At 62.6% G+C, this 16,628-nt stretch overlaps 2 protein-coding genes across 2 annotated transcripts in view; both read left to right on the forward strand.

Moving 5' to 3' along the window:
* The window catches only part of FBRSL1 (fibrosin like 1), a 90,567-nt gene that overhangs the window by 56,242 nt on the left and 17,697 nt on the right, over nt 1–16,628 (forward strand).
* On the forward strand, nt 1,000–6,237 carry LOC108544512 (uncharacterized). Its single transcript, XM_017895681.1, is given in 2 exon segments — nt 1,000–3,822; nt 3,825–6,237. Coding segments are annotated over 2 exon segments (1,206 nt in total). The 5' UTR covers nt 1,000–3,494; the 3' UTR covers nt 4,703–6,237.

The raw sequence follows: 16,628 nt of genomic DNA on the forward strand, positions 1-16,628 counted from the left end.
TCCCCTCAGAGCCTCGAAGCAGCTTCCATGGGGCTCTCTTTGTGCCCCAGGGCTGCTCCCGGGCCCAGGCCTGCCCCACTTATCCCAAAGCCTCTCGGGGAGGAACTGTCACCTCCCGTGGCCGAGGAGCATCAGGCCCAGGGGGGTGAGGAGGCTGGGCAGGCGGCGTGAGGTCCTGGCTCGTCACCACTGCACCTCACTGTCCCCCTGTGACTGCCAAGGGCCAGTCAGGGACACCTGGATGGGGGTGAGGGCCCTGCCAGATGTGCCAGGGAAGTGGATACCCCGGCCTCAGAGACGGCCCTGCAGAGGCCCAAGGCGGACTGCATGTGTGCGACGATTCTCACTTGGGCCAGGGGGACACTGCCCTGGGTTTCCAGGCAGGCTTTTATGAATGGAACAGTTCCACGAGGGGTCTGCACAGGGGTTACGGGACGCCCACAGTGGCCTGTGTCCCGGCAGGAGCTGTCTGGGCTGTGGGGTCTCACAGCTGAGGGCCCGGTGGGGGTCCAGATATTGGAGCCAGAGCGGCGGTGGCTGGGAGAGGAGGGCTGGGTGGTTCAGTTAGTGATGCCCCAAGAAGTCAAGGTAAGTCGCCACTGAAGCCAGACGCCGGGCTGTGCTGGCTCCTTCGGTCACTGCAGCCTGGGCTCTGGGGCAGGCGCCACGTGGCCACACTGTCGGGTTCAGCCGTGTCTGGGGCTCCAGCTTCCTGGGCTGCTTCCAGCCACGGCGTTCCTGCGCCACGCACCTCTCCTCACCCGTCCACAGATGGACAGCGTTGGGGACATGTCCTGGTGGTCACGAAGCCCACGCGAGTGGTCTCACCCGGGACCCTGCGTGGCTCCGCGTGGCCCTCAGCCCCTGCCCACAGCTCCTGCGCTCAAACCCGGACAGGGCCTAACATTTCACAGGAGTGACGTTCGTCCTGATCTCAGGAATGAAAGGAGGTCACGGGCACCAGGACAGAGCCGCTCAGCCCCTCCCCACCTCCTTTCATTTAAAAGCAGTGTTTGGGGAAGACACTCCACAACCCAGGGCTGCTCTGAGAAAGGCAGGAAGAGGGGATTTCTGGAGCCTGGGGCCTGCTGGGGGCTCCCTCTCCCCTCCTCGCCTGCCTTGCAGAGGTGAGGCAAAGCCACCTGTGGCCCCGGAGGCCAGGTCCATGTGGCGTAGGCGATGCTGGCGGGGAAGGCTGATGGCCACCCCCCATAACCGCACACCCCCAGTGTCCAGCAACCAAGGGTAACGCCAGCCTCTGGGACCTGACCGGTGTCTGTGCAGGCTGTGCCTGCAGTGATGCGGCCCCTGCCTGGGCCTGGGCTGGAGGCCGAGGGGTCCATGGGAGAGCACGGGCTGAAAGAGGGTTCTCGAATGGGGTCAGGTGGAGTCTGCTTGTGTCTCTGAGACGCCTGAGCCGCCCCAGGGGCGATGACCAGCTCTGGGCGGTGTCCGGGAGGCTGAGTCCAGGCCAGGGCTCTGCACACGGAGGGTCCCGGCAGTCAGGTGAGGCTGGCATCCCTGCACATGGAGGATCCTGGCAGGCAAGGTTGGCATTCCGTGCTGTTGGGGCTGTGTTGGGGCTTCCTGAGGCTGTGGTGGCCACGGGTCCTGAGGAGGACGGCAGGGGAGGGAGAGCGGCTGCCAGCCTTTCTCCAGGGCAGCACTTCAGGTCACGCCCACTCTGGGGAGAGCAGCGAGGCCTGGCGGGGCGGGAGCGGAGAAGGCAGCTCCGCCAAACACTGAGTCCCGGCGATGGTGGCTCCTTCTGGCTGCTGCAAGGTCTGAGCACCCGCGGACGTGGGGCAGGGTGCTGGCAGAGTGGGTGGGACCCGCCTGCGGCCCCGTTTGCTTCTGTTGGGGGGCAGCTCCCGGAGGCCGGGCAGAGCAGCAGAGCGGGCCAGGAAAACTTCAGGGGCCTCTCCTGTTGGCCCGTCAGCCTGTCCATCTCTTGTGACCTTGGGGCATGCTCTGAGGGGGGGTCCCAGGCTGACTCGACAGAAGCCGAGGTGGGGACAACCCTGGTGCGTTCTGGGAGCCGGTAGCGCATCTCCTGCAGCAGAGCTAGAGGGAGGAGCCCAGAGCACACAGCAGGAGTTTCCGTTTCCTTCCAAGTGTGTGGGATGCTGCACCATAGGACACCCCCGTCCAGACGTCTCCATGTCTCCGTGGCATCCAGCCCCTGATACTCGGAAGTCAGCTTTCTGAGTTGGGGAGAGTTGGGAGGGTAGGAGGCCTTGGTCCCTCCTGGTCTTCTCTGCCCGGTGCTGGGTTCAGGTGGTCAGGAACTTTCTCTGGGCAGAGGGTGTGTATGGAGCCCATCCAGATGCACACAGAGGCATAAGCAGGTGTGGAAAGTCAACCAGCGCCCCACTGGCCATCCCCAGCCCTCCTCCCTACCCGCCAGGAGCAGCGTCATCCAGATCTCTGTCCCTGGGCACTGCTGTGCAAGGCTGGCACCCCTGCCAGGGAGCAGGCGGCAGAGGCAGGAGGGACAGAGCCCTGTAGGCTCCAGATGGCAGAATTCCTGGCTCTGAGATGGGAACATGGGGGCGCTTTGCATCAGCAGTGCCCAGAGTCCCCTCCGCAGCCCCAGGCTTGTGTGGAACCCATCTGTGAACTGGATGTGGAAAGAAGGTCCCCGAGTGCCCACGTTTACAGGGACCTTTGGAGACCCTCACTCAGACCTGGGAAGCCCATTGCTCACATGGCCTGGCTGCTCCCAGTGGGCAGGAGACGGAGAAGCCACAGACAGCGTCCTGGGTGGGGTCTGTGGCAGTGACCCAGCAGACATGCAGGGAACAGCCCTGCCTGCAGAAGCAGATGCCGGGGCAGGTGGCAGTGCACCTGGAGGAAGCCTCCTGGACGCGGTGGGGAGGGCGTGGGTGCACGTCTCAGGCCAGTGTGCTTCCATGTCTTATCCCACATCTGTGGGTTTGAGCTTGGTCTGGGGTGCCAGCTCCCACCAGGCCAGCCACCCCTTGGGGACTCACCCTGGGCTCTCCTGCCACTCAAGGTGGAGACTCTGGGACAGCCCTCCTCCACGTGAACAGACCGACCGAGACACCTCTCCACCACCTCCCTCACGCTGTGCCCGCCCAGCTCTCCCCCCAGAGGGCACCTGCCTTGCGAAGCCCCTCCTGGCCCTTGGTAGCTGACGGGAGACTCGGATGCTGCCAGACGGCCCCTTCGCAAGTCTGTGGTTTGTGTCTAACTGCATTTTCCTTGGAAAAGTATGGGGTGAAGAGCGATATGTGGCTCCATAGGCAGCTGCCAGGTGGTGGTGGCCTCGCTCCTCCTGCTGCTGGTGGCCGCCACGGCCGCCTCGAGGGACAGCTGTCTGGCCTGTCTGCAGAAGCCCACCAGGAAGCACCCCCAGTGCTGGGCCTTGGCCAAGAGCACCGGCCTGGAAGGGGTAGGGCTTGGGGACAGCGGCACGAGGTCAGACATAGCGTGGGGTCGACCCCGCAGGCAGCCCATCATCCACAGCCTCCATGTTCTGTCTGCAAAATGGGGCCACAGTGGAGCCTGGGCAGAGGATAAAGCTGCCCACCACCCCGAGGCCAGACCCCAGAGGGCTGGAGGCCAGCCAGTCCTCCATACCCAGCCCCTCCCCAGCAGACCCTTCTTCCAGTGGGGCGCTGTGCCTGACTGGGTCCTTTCTGAACCTCTGCCTTCTCGTCGCTGAAGTTCGTAGGTTCTTGTTCTTGGGAACCGCGAGTTCAGGCACTACCAGCAGGACAGACAGAGGGACGGATGGACGGCTGGACAGCCTGAAGGCCCCTGCCATGGGCACTCATCCCACAGGACAAAGGGACGGCTGGACGGCTGGACAGGCTGGAGGCCCCTGCCATGGGGCACTCACCCCGCGGGACGGACAGAGGGACGGATGGATGGCTGGACAGGTTGGAGGCCCCTGCCATGGGCACTCACCCCACAGGACAAAGGGACGGATGGACGGCTGGACAGGCTGGAGGCCCCTGCCATGGGGCACTCACCCCGCAGGATGGACAGAGGGACGGATGGACGACTGGACAGGCTAGAGGTCCTCTGCCATGGGGCACTCACCCCGCAGGATGGACAGAAGGGCGGATGGATGGCTGGACAGGCTGTAGGCCCCTGCCATGGGCACTCACCCCACAGGACAAAGGGACGGATGGACAGCTGGACAGGCTGGAGGCCCCTGCCATGGGCACTCACCCCACAGGACAAAGGGACGGATGGACGGCTGGACAGGCTGGAGGCCCCTGCCATGGGGCACTCACCCCGCAGGATGGACAGAGGGACGGATGGACGACTGGACAGGCTAGAGGTCCTCTGCCATGGGGCACTCACCCCGCAGGATGGACAGAAGGGCGGATGGATGGCTGGACAGGCTGTAGGCCCCTGCCATGGGCACTCACCCCACAGGACAAAGGGACGGATGGACAGCTGGACAGGCTGGAGGCCCCTGCCATGGGGCACTCACCCCGCAGGATGGACAGAGGGGCGGATGGATGGCTGGACAGGCTGTAGGCCCCTGCCATGGGCACTCACCCCACAGGACAAAGGGACGGATGGACAGCTGGACAGGCTGGAGGCCCCTGCCATGGGCACTCACCCTGCAGTTGCTCGGCCTCCACAGGGTCCTGGGAAGTTTCCAGTGTGTGGGTTATGCCTTTGTTATATCCGGCTGCCGGTAGGCCAGGCAGGCACCTTCTGAGGAAGGGTTGCTGCATGAATATGCGGCTCACGGAGGCCTTCCTCTGTGTGTGACTCACACCCACCCACCCCAGCCCACTCCTGGGAGCACCGTTCCAGGGGCTTTGGAGGCCCATCCATCCTTCCCTAGGGACGGAAGTGCAGGGAGCGGTGTCCCTGGTACTACCGTCTCTGGTGAACTTGGGCCAGGACTCCCTTTGCTGGACATAGACCCTACCCACACCAGGTGACCATGGGGTGACCTCACAGGGTGTGCGGGGTTCTGAAGCCGCCACCCTCCTGCCTGAGCCCTGCACTTTGACCTGGGGCTGCTGAGCCCAGCAGGGCCTAGAGAGGGTTGGCTCAGTGGGGCATGGGGGCCTTGGGTGGTTGGGTCCCCGAGACAGGCCGTCTGTGCTGTCTGTATGGCAGGCTGTGGGGCCCGGCTTGCCTGGGTCCCACGTGGTAGAACTCGGCGTTTGTGGGGGGCCTGCTGGGGGCAGGAAGGGGTGGCGCCCCACCCTGAGCTGGTATCCATGCTTCACTGGAGCCAGGCTGAGGGCATGGGCAGAAGGTGCGGACCTGTCTGTCCCTTTGAGGACCAAGGTCATGACCACCACAGAGCGAGCACCCGGGTCCTCAGATCAAAGGCCCAACAGCCAGCGAGGCTTCTGCACCGGTCCCAGCAGAAGCGGGGCCTGGCTGAGGCAGTGACATCACAGACTCGGGGCAACGCGGGCAGAAGGGGGTCTCAGCGTCCCACAGCTGCTATGACAAGTCCCCGTAAACACAGTCACTCAGAGTGGCACAAGCTGGTGGCAGTGGTTGAGCTGGAGGTCCAGGGCGGGTCTCACCAGGCTGAAGTCAAGGTACCGACCTCAGGGGAATTGGTTTCCTGCTTTTCCCAGCCTCAGAGGCCCCACTTGGCTGTACCTGGGCAGCTGCTCCACTCCACGGGCCTGGCCTCGCTCACGGGGCTCCAAGAACAGAGCCTGGATTGTCCTGAGGGCTCTGTGGTGTCCCTGTCGGGGCAAAGGAAGATTTAGGATGCACTGGAAGCCCAGAAGTCCAGAGAAGGGGCTCAGAGCCATCAGTCACCACGGGGCACCTCGAGGGTCCCACAAACACCACAGCGGGCGTCAGACCTTGAAGCGTCGGGAAGGGCCTCGCCGCCTTGGGAGGGGTCAGCAATTAGCAGAGGACCCTGGGCAGTGGCAGGGAGCAGTGACAAGGGCCCCCATTCAGGCCCTCACCCCTGGCATGTGGAGGAGGTGCTGCCCTGCCTCAGAAGCCTCGAGGGCAACCCACACCCTCAGGAGGCCCAGCTGGGGGCGTCATTGCAGGGCACCAGCAGAAACTGGGGTCCGAAAACAGCGGCCCAGAGTGGATTTGGAACAGACGAGGGTGTCACAGAAAGGATGTTTCATAAGGTGGGTTTTGATTAGTATGTTTAAATAAATGTAATTTAATTGATGTTAAACATGCATCTTAATGCTTTTCTAAAATGTGCAATTGGGCCAGTTGCGGTGGCTCATGCCTGTAATCCCAGCACTTCAGGAGGCTGAGGCAGGCAGATCACTTGAAGTCAGGAATTCGAGACCAGCCTTGCCCACATGGCAAAACCCCGTCTCTACTAAAAATACAAAAATTAGCCAGGTGTGGTGGCGGGTGCCTGTACTCCCAGCACTTTGGCAGGCCGAGGCGGGCGGATCACCTGAGGTCAGGAGTTTAAGACCAGCTGGCCAACAAGGCAAAACCCCGTCTATACAAAATATACAAAATTAGCTGGGTGTGGTGGTGCGTGCCTGTAGTCTCAGCTACTCGGGAGGCTGAGGAGGGAGGGTCACCTAACCCAGGAGGTCAAGGCTGCAGTGAGCTGAGATTGTGCCATTGCACTCCAGCCTGAGTGACAAAGTGAGACTCTGTCTTCAAAAAATTGAAAAATAAAATGTGCAGTTGGAACTGTATCTCGAAACCGGAAACCAAACATTCTGGAGACAAGCTTGTGTGGCCTTTGGCCCCATCCTGCCCCCTGCTGGGGGCGACCTCCACGGCAGACCTTCTGAGCCCTGGTTTCCTTGCCTGTAAAATGGAGTAGCGCCGGCCCGGGCCTCTGTGGGGATGGCCGAATTCGATGCGTTTGGGGGAGGTACGCGTTTCCTGTGATTTAATATTGAACAAATGTTAAACCTGCGCTGTGCACAGCTCTGCTCGGTTGGGAATGCAGCCGTGGTGTATCTCCGGAGGGGGTCACGGCTTTCCCCGGCAGGCAGCCCGGGGCCGTGGTGTCCCGTGGCCTTCATGGTAGCCGCCCCACCCGAGCGTGAGCATGGGGGCCACACCCACAAGTCCGGCATCATGGTGTCAGTTTCGAGCTCCCTCCAGAGGCCCCAGAGGAGGATCCTTCCTGCCTCTTCCCACTCCTGGTGACCCCGGCATCCCTGGCTGGTGGCCGCATTACTCCTGTCTCTGCCCCTGTCCATCCTCACGGGGCCCCTCCTCTGTGTGTGTTTTTGTGTCTCTTCTCCTCAAAATGCCAGTGCTCGGATTTAGGTTCACCTGGATAACCTGGGACAGCCCCATCTGAGGATCAGGATGGGTGGGGGCTTGGGGCCTGCAGGTGGCCCCATCTTTCTCCTAGAGGGCACTCGTGCCTGTGTACCAGCCTGCAGGGCCGGTTGTGGCCTCAGGGTTTGGGAAGGTGCTGCCATCAGGGCCTCGGCACAGCATCCCTGGGCTCTTCCCCCAGCCCCTGGGATCCTCTCTGCTCAGAGGCTTTCCCTGGTTTCTGCGAAGTTCCGGCGCCTTCTGCCCTTTCCCCAGGAGCTGAAATTTTCTGGGATTTGCATTTCCGGGCCGGCAGCCTCTGAGCATCTCTATAGGTGATTCTGGCTTTTGCTTTTTTCCCGACATTCTGGATGGAGATGGCAAACGCACGGTTCTCCGGGCTCCCCATGAAACCACCCTCGGGCCTGGGGAGCCTGGCCTACCCCTCACCTATGCACCACAGCCCTGCTCAGAGAGTGCACACCTCTGTGGCAGGCAGAACTGCAGAGTTATTCCATGGCAAAGCCACACTGCTAAAATGGCCGTGGCCTGCAATAGCAGGCGCAGGCCTAGGCCCAATCCCCCCAGTCCGGAGCCTGCTAGGCGTGTCTAAGTGTTCATCCTGTGGGACGCCCCTCTCCAGGCCTTCCTGCTGCCCCCACCATCCACCCCTGTCCTGTGGGACACCCCTCTCCAGGCCTTCCTGCTGCCCCCACCATCCACCCCTGTCCTGTGGGACGCCCCTCTCCAGGCCTTGCCTGCTGCCCCCACCATCCACCCCTGTCCTGTGGGATGCCCCTCTCCAGGCCTTCCTGCTGCCCCCCACCCCTGTCCTCGGACCTGGCGGCATCATGGTCACTAGGCCACACAGCCCAATTCAAGGATATATGCCCCGCAGAGTGGCAGCCTTGAGGAAGCAGTCTTGTGGTCTCCCGGCCCCGGCACTCAGCTAACCATGGCCAATTGGAGGCTGGGTGCCCCCCAGGGCAGTTCCCAGGGTGATCCAGTGTCCCGGGGTGGCTGGGGCAGCATGGCTGAGAGGACGCTATGTGCCCTGCACTCCCTGGTAATGGTTGGGGTCTCCAGCACCTTCCCATGATGACCCCCCCAGACCCCCCGCCAGTGCATAACGATGACAGACAGTTACCGTTGTGTGGTTGCTGAACCGTAAGCTTTGGATAAATGTGCCTCTGAACACCACCATCAAGTCCCTAAGTGGATTATGTATATTTGGCCTGGAAGCCTGATGTTTAATATCAGCGTGCTCTCCGCTGAATGCCTTTCTTTCTCCAGATAATCTATTCCCACTCTGCTTCCTTCTAGACTTCTAACCTCGTTACATCTTTCATATCAGAGCTACTCTCCTTTCTAAACAAAACACAGACCTGCCCCCGGTTCTCAGGGTCTAGTTTCACTCCCAAACTGGGGCGCAGGGCTGTGGGGCAGGGCTCGAGGCTGGGTTTTCGACCCTGTTGACCCAGGCCAGGATCTCTACCTGTTCCTGGACAGTCAGTGCTGAAGGCAGCCTCGGGACTGAGGTTGGAAAGTGGGGTTGGAAGCCTCGTTTGTGGGAGGAAGATGGCTTCTCCTGTGATTGGAGTGGTGAGGTCCCAAGAGAGAAGCTGGCCACATTGAGACTGTGGCCGTAGCCCAATTGGAGCTGGCCAGTTGCTGCCCCTCAATTCCTTCTTCCTGATCCCCCAACTCCCCGGACCCCGGGCCCCCGTGCTCTACACCCGGAGAAGGAGCCGATGGCAGCACAGCTTCTCAGGGCTGAGGATACACTGGCCCCATCTATGCAGGGACCCCAGAGCAGGGCCCGGGGATGGCATCCCTCCCAGGGCCAGGCATGCAGGAAGGGGCTGAGCTAGAGTTGTGCCTGAGTCTGTCTTCTCTCCTCCCCTCCCGCTGCCCGTTCCCTCTCTGTGGGCCTCGCCATCCAGACTCCCAATGGACAGAAATGACCTCGACACAGGGCCCCTCCATGGCCTTTGTCCTCACGGTCCCTCCTGGCTGGTTTTGCCCAGGCCAGTACCCTGGGCCTGACCCTAACCCTGACATCTCCCTGAGGGCTCCACGCATCTCAAATGGAACAGCCCCATCCCCATCTCAGGAGTGGCCCACCACCTTCCTAGAGGAGTGTCCCTGCTGAGCCATGAGCCCTGCAGCCAGCCTGCTGGCTCAGCCCAGCTCTGCCATAGACCAGCCACGCCAGCAGCACGTCTGTTTGCTCGTCAGTGAGACGAGTGGTGACCTGTCCAAGTCCTGAGAGTACAGGCTTCAGGGCCTTGTGGCTTGCGGCACGCAGTACATCTGGAAGTGCACAAGTGCATGCCGTTTTCATGGCAGGAAACAGCAGGAATTTGGGGGCCACTTGCTGCTAAAGGGAATACGTGTATTTGGTTAAACAGTTCAAATAGAACCTGAGGGCTGGAACTCCCTGGCTGAGGCCCACCTTGGCGACTCCTTCTATACCGTTGGAGGTGTCCTGCGCATGCTGGCGCCTTTGGGAATAGAAAGTGCTGGTCTAGCTTGCAGAGGGCTCCATCGAACCCGTGTGGGAGCCGCTCCCGCGGTTTGAATGGCTGCAGGTTCCCCCATGGATGGCCCTGCCTGGGCCAGGCTTCCAAGCCCAGAAATAGAAACGTGGCCCCAGCTCCCACCTCATTCCTGAAACCTGTGCCCAAGTCCTCTGTCCCTGGCCCGACCAGAGCCGGCCTCCCTGTGTGCCCCCAGCCACGCAGCAGCTTGGAGGGACCAGACCTTAAACACTTCCCAACTGCCGGGTCCAGAGTTGCGCCCTTCCTCCATTATTCATAACGTTTGGGTTCGCAGTTGGTGTCCTGGTTTCTGCCTGAGTGGGCACTGGGATGGAAGGTCCTGCCCCGGGTGTCTGGGTCGGCCAGGGGCACATAAGCAGCCTTTGCAGGAAGGCGTGGCTGGGTTTGGATCCGAATTCAAGCGCCCCACCCTAAGGGAGAGCCAGGTGCTTCCTGTCCCTCCCAAGGGGTTCAGGGCGGTGGTCTTGGGGGGTGCGCTGTGCGGCCGTTTGCAGCTACAGCAGCTGCTTGGAGCCGTCTCCGACTTTGCACCCCCGTTTCACAGAGGGAGAAACCGAGGCCCAGGGAGGGCGGGACTTGCAGGGGGTGGTTGGGGGGAGGGCTCCTCTCCTAAGGTGCCAGCTCTCCACAGTGGCAATGAGGTCGCTCTTTTTTCCTTTTATTGAGACTGGGTCTTGCTCTGTCACCCAGGCTGGAGTGCAGTGGTGCAATCTCGGCTCACTGCAGCCTCCACCTCGCGGGCTCAATTGATCCTCCCACCTCAGCCTCCCGAGTAGCGGGGGCCACAGTCGCGCGCCGCCACCTCTGGCTAATTTTTTATTTTGTGGAGACGGGGGTCTCCCTATGTTGGTCAGGCTGGTCTCGAACTCCTGGGCTCAAGTGATCCGCCCACGTTGGCCTCCCAAAGTGCTGGGGTTACAGGCGCCCGCCACCGCGCCTGGCTGTCGCCCTTTCTGACTCAGTTTTCCCTTCTGGGAGCGGGGTGGCAGCTGTCCACAACTTTTTGTTGTGAGGACCGGAGGAGCAGCGCCCACACAGCGCTTAGTGCGGCCGGCGCTGCGCGCGCTTCCCCGGGTGGCCGCGATCGGAGGCAGCGCGTTCGGACCCCGGGCCGGCGGCGGGCGCGGGTAGATCGGCGCCTCGGGGCTGGATTAGTCGGGTCTGCCCGGCGCCCCGCCCCGCCCCGCCCGCGGCTCCGCCTCCGGCGCGCCCCGTCCGCGCCCGCCGCCTCGGGTCCCGCGCTGCGGCCCGCCGAGAGCGCAACGAGTGACCGCCCAGAGCGCCGGCGCGGCGGACATGCGCGTCCCCGGCCCGAGCTCCGGCTGAGCAGGGCACGCGGGGAGAGGGGTCGCCTGGACGGGCCGGGGCCACCCGGGGGCCGCGCTCCGCACCCGCTTCCATGCACCCGGGTTCCGGCCCCGGGACTAGTGGCGACCGCCTGGGGCGCCGGCGAGGTGAGTGCGCGCTGCGGACTCCGGAGAGGGATCGGGACTTTGGGGGACAGGAGGGAGGGAGCGACCGCCCCCCAGAAGAGCGGGACGCCCGAGATCCCCGGGCCTTCTGCCCACCCTGCCTCTCCCGGAGCCGAGCTCGGAGACCGCGTCCTCCCGGGGGCGCACGTGGCGGCTGGCGGACAGGGGTGCGGCGCGGCCGAGGGTCCCAGGCCCGGGTCGGGCACCCGGGATCCGGCGGTGGAGGCGGGGCTGAGCGTTGTGGGGGCGCGCGCCTTTGTCTGCGCCCCGGTGCGGAATCGGCCACCCGGGTTCCCGGCGCCGCGCTCACCTGCCCCGAGTTGGAGTTCTTTGTCTGGGGCGGGGCGCGGCTAGCCCAGGCTGCGCCGCGTGTCTGGCCGAGGCTGCTCCGCTGGTCGGGTCCTAGCAGACAAAGCGCGCCCTGACCTCCACCCGCCACCGGGATTGTGCACCTCGCGGGGGCCGAGGCTCGCCCGGGCGTCCCCCCTGCCTCTCCGCAGGGACCCTGAGCCTGCCGGCCCGGAGTCCTCCCACCTGTACCCCGGGCTGGAGTGACCCCCTTCCCTCCACCCCACGCGGGCTCAGCGCCGAGACAGGAGGTGAAGGCGGCTGCTCGCGCCTGGGTCACGTTCCTGCATATCATGGCTGGGAAGTTAACGCGGGTCTGGTGGCCCCTGGGGCTGCCACCCCCGTTAGGTCAGCTGGCCAGCGCCAGAAGCCCTGTCCTAGAAGGGAAAGAGCTGAGGGACCGCGTGGGAGAACGAGCCCCAGAAGGTGCAGCTCCTGTGTGTGGTCTAGGAAGGGTCTGGAGCCTGGGCCAGGCCCCCAGAGGGCCGGCCCCTGGTCTGCTCTCAGCCCTCCGGAATGGGCGTGGCTGCACCTGGCCAGGTGTCCGGGTTCTCACTGTGAGGTGGAGGCCAGCTGCGCTCCGGGTCTCTGCTAGGGCCGAGGACCCCAGGCGCACCCATGCTCAACTTCCCCGAGCAAACTTGTCTGCTAAGTGTAGGGCCCACTGTGGTGTGACCAGCGTGGGTGCTGGATGGCCCCAGTGGCGCGGCCCGTGCGGAGGACCCTCCCCTCCCCTGCAACCCTCTTGGCTTTGCTGGTGTCTGGGGCGCCCCCTTGTGGCCCAGGGGAGCTTGTGCTCGAGCCTGGGACGTGGAGCGGAACCCACTAGAGTGTTTGAGTCCCAGTGAGGGAAACAGCCCCGACAGGGCTCCAGCCTGTGGTTACTCTAGAGACGAGGGGCGGCTTTGGGGACTGTGCTTTGGTGTCTGCCTTTTGGGTTGGCCGTCAAACTGCAGGCTGAGCTGGCTTTTCCTCCCTCTGCCCACCTGGTAGGCCTCAGCACCCACCTCCTTCCTGGACCCTGGAGAGTCCTGGCAGCGTGGTGGGGCCTGCCGCACCAACCACAGGGGAGGCAGTTAACAGGTAGGCCACCTAGTGAAGAGGCCACTCAAACCCGGGACGCCAGCCAAGAAGAGGGCCCGTGTGGGTGCCAGAGACGGGGCAGCCCCTCAGATGAGTGTCCGGAAGGCCTCCCAGGAGGATGGTGCAGGCCCAGGCGAGACCCCAGGGGGCTGTGGCAGGCCTGGGCGTTCAATGCCTGGTTTCTGGCTGGCGTGGAGCAGCACTGGGGTGCATCATCCCCATCCTTGCTGTGTGAGGGGCCCAGATTTGGGGGCCTGGCCCAAGGGAGCGCTTGGTGCTGTCACTGCTGGGGACGGGCACCGCCAAGGAAGTGCCAAGCTCTTTCTGAGGAGCCCCGAGCCCCCGGAGGCCCAAAGGCTGGTCTGAACTCCTCCCTGCCCACCTGCGCAGACCCCTTCACTGTTCCTCCTATTTCTCTCGGAGTCCTTCCCTTTTCTGATGCTGGATGGTCACTGCGTAGCCTGGGTCACCAGCAATGGCTGGATGGGGCAGGGAGGTGGAGGCAAACCCCATGGGAGCCACACTTCTGGGAGATGATGTTGAGGCGAGCAGAGGGGAGAAAGGCACACGCCCCAACCTCCGGGCCCCCGACTTCCTAGGAGTGAGAGGTTCTTGTCGTTCTCTCTTTGTAACAAGCCAGGATTCAAGGGGTGGTGGCTGCAAGGCTGGGGAAGGGAGAGGGTCATCGGGGCCCTGGGCTGGGGCTGGGAGGGTCCCTGCATGGGGTGCCGGGATCTCCTAGCTTCCATCTGACCCAGCCCCTGCATGGTTGAGCTGGGTCTGAGCAGCGGCCCCCTCCTCTCAGAAGCACGTTCTACTTCACTGCCTGGGGGTTGGTGGCTGGGGACATTGGACACAGAGTTGGTGTTTCACCTAGCAGGAGGCTGGGCTGCAGCCCCCCGCCACTGCCGGACCTCAGCAGGTGGATGGACCCCTCACCCCCCCAGGAACTGCACAGGGCGAGTAGGCCATGTAGCGTCAGTGCCAGGAGCTCCGCATCCCCTCACACCAGCTGTACCGCAGCCCTTTAACACGTGCACATGCGGGGCCCAACCACTGCCCCCTTCCCAGGGGCCCACCTTCCTCCCGTGCAGGGGCCTTTTGGGCGCGTGTGGGTGTGGCAGGCCCTGTTCGGCTCTTGCCATCTCGCAGGCATGGACCCGCTGGCCTTCTCTGTGGTTTGGGCTTTTGCGATATGACTAGTGGAATTCCAGCAAGAAGGTGGAATCCACACCTGGTCTTCTCTGATACATTGACGGTTTTTCACTTTTATGTCTGTGATCTGTCTGGAATTATTTCGAGAAGGGGGTGAAACAGGAGCTTGCTCTGAAGGACCTACGCCACACCTAGCCCCACAGCCTGCACCCCATGCCTGGCCCCCGCAGCGTGCACCCCACGCCTGGCCCCCAGAGCCTGCACCCCACGCCTGGTCCCCGCAGCCTGTATGCCACGCCTGGTCCCCGCACCCTGCACCCCACGCCTGGCCCCCACAGCCTGCAGCATGCACCCCACTCCTGGCCCCCACAGCCTGCAGCCTGCACCCCACTCCTGGCCCCACAGCCTGCACGCCACACCTGGTCCCCACACACTGTACCCCATGCCTGGCCCCTGCAGCCTGCACCCCACGCCTGGCCCCCACAGCCTGCACCCCACGCCTGGCCCCCACAGCCTGCACCCCACGCCTGGTCCCCACAGCCTGCACCCCATGCCTCGCCCCCACAGCCTGCATCACATCTGGGGCTCCTCATTCTGCTTTGTGGTTCTCCGTCCGTCCCAGCATCCGTGGGAACTTTGGGGCTTCTCATCCCACTCTTGGATCTCCGTCCGTCTGTCCGTCCGTCCCGGCATCGTGTCGCATCGTTTCGTTGGTTTCCAGTGCTGTCATTTACTGGTGGTAAAATGCACCTATTTATTTCTGCGGTAAAGGCAGCTATTTTCAGTGTGCGGTTTGCTTTTTGACATATACCTACGACTGTACACCCACCACCGTCGCCCCTGAACCCCCGAGCTCCTGTCCACCCCCAGCACCCTTCTGGCTGCTGTGGCTGGGGCTGCGCTCACGGTCACATGGCTGCATGCTCTTTGTGGTCTGGCTTTAGCTCCTGTGATGTTTCTGAGGCTCACGGAGCGTGTGTCAACAGCTCCTCCATGTGCATGTGTGGCTGAGGCAGGCGCTGTCTCGCCACACGCTTACCGTTGACCCGTCTGCCAGTTGCTGAACACGGGTGTCCTGCCCTCTGGACAGCTGGGCTTGGCTTCACCCCAGCCTCACATCAGGCCCCAGTGGACCCTGAGCCACCTCCTCTCCACCCTGGACAGCAGCGCAGCTCCCTTGGCTGGGCCGTGCGGGATTCAGGGGAAGCAGCTCCCGTAGTAAGGACCTAGTAATGCATGTGTTCCAGATACCTGCTTGGGATTTTGATGGGGGTGATGGGAAACGTGCGCTGTGGCTTGGGGACAGCAGGCCTCTTCCCAACGCCCAGTGCCCCTCTGGGCTGGTTCAAGCCCTGTCGAGCTTCCTGGCTCTGGGAGGGCCCCTGCCCTCGCCCTCCAAGGTTTTTTTTTTTCTTTTGAGATGGAGTTTCGCTCTGTCACCCAGGCTGGAGTGCAGTGGCGCAATCTCGGTTCACTGCAAGCTCCGCCTCCCGGGTTCACGCCATTCTCCTGCCTCAGCCTCCCAAGTAGCTGGGACTACAGGCACCCACCATCACACCCACTAGTTTTTTGTATTTTTAGTAGAGATGGGGTTTCACCATGTTAGCCAGGATGGTCTCAATCTCCTGACCTCGTGATCTGCCTGCCTCAGCCTTCCAAAGTGCTGGGATTACAGGTGTGAGCCACCGCGTCTGGCTGCCCTCCCAGATTTTAGCAAGTTAGAGAGCTGTGGGTCTTGTGCACTTTTCACCAGCCAGCTTCCTAAATCCTTTTTTATTGTTTTAACCCTAAGAGTCACAGATCATGTTACAGATCGGGGACAGACAAGCATAGAGCCCCCGTCTCCCAGCACCCAGCCTCCGAGTCAGATGCTCCCCACGCCCTGGTCTCTCACAGCCGTGCTTGCTCGGCAAGCCTGGCTGGCCCCTCCCTGGTAGCGAAAGCTGTTTATTTTATTACCTTTGTCATTGTTACATTTCAGTTACACAAATATTACCAGAAAGCAGTCTCCTTTGTAAAAACTTAAAATAGGAGGGTTTAAGCCGAGTCTCTTGTGCCCCCCACCCCAACTATCCCAAGAGCGGACTGCTCTCTCCTAGTGGACACGAGCTCGAGACCTGTTCTACAGTTTCACCAACATGGACGTCAACACTCTCGCACCTACGTACACACGTGATGCTCATGGGCACAAACATCTATGCACACACTGCCACCCAGGTACACACATACCCGAGTGCGCCCATGTACACATACCCAAGAGTGCGCTCACGTACACGTACCTGAGAGTGTGTGCCCATGTACACGTACCCGAGAGTGAGTGTGCCCACATACACGTACCCGAGTGCCCATGTACACGTACCCAAGTGAGTGTGCCCACATACACGTACCCGAGAGTGATCACATATACGTACCTGAGAGTGTGCCCACGTACACGTACCCGAGTGCCCATGTATACATACCCGAGAGTGCCCACATACGCGTACCCGAGAGCGTGCTCACGTACACGTGCCCGAGAGTGAGTGTGCCCACATACACGTACCCGAGAGTGCCCACGTACATGTACCCGAGAGTGCCCAAGTACATGTACCCGAGAGTGTGCCCACGTACACGTACCCAAGAGTGCCAACGTACACGTACCCGAGAGCGTGCCCACATACACGTACCTGAGTGCGCCCACCTACACATACCTGAGTGCGCTCACGTACACATACCCGAGAGTGAGTGTGCCCACATACACGTACCCGAGTGAGTGTGCCCACGTACACGTACCCGAGAGTGCCCA

This window comes from Rhinopithecus bieti, unplaced genomic scaffold (assembly GCF_001698545.2).
Source record: "Rhinopithecus bieti isolate Rb0 unplaced genomic scaffold, ASM169854v2 scaffold_27038, whole genome shotgun sequence".
In the NCBI taxonomy this organism is placed as follows: domain Eukaryota; kingdom Metazoa; phylum Chordata; class Mammalia; order Primates; family Cercopithecidae; genus Rhinopithecus; species Rhinopithecus bieti.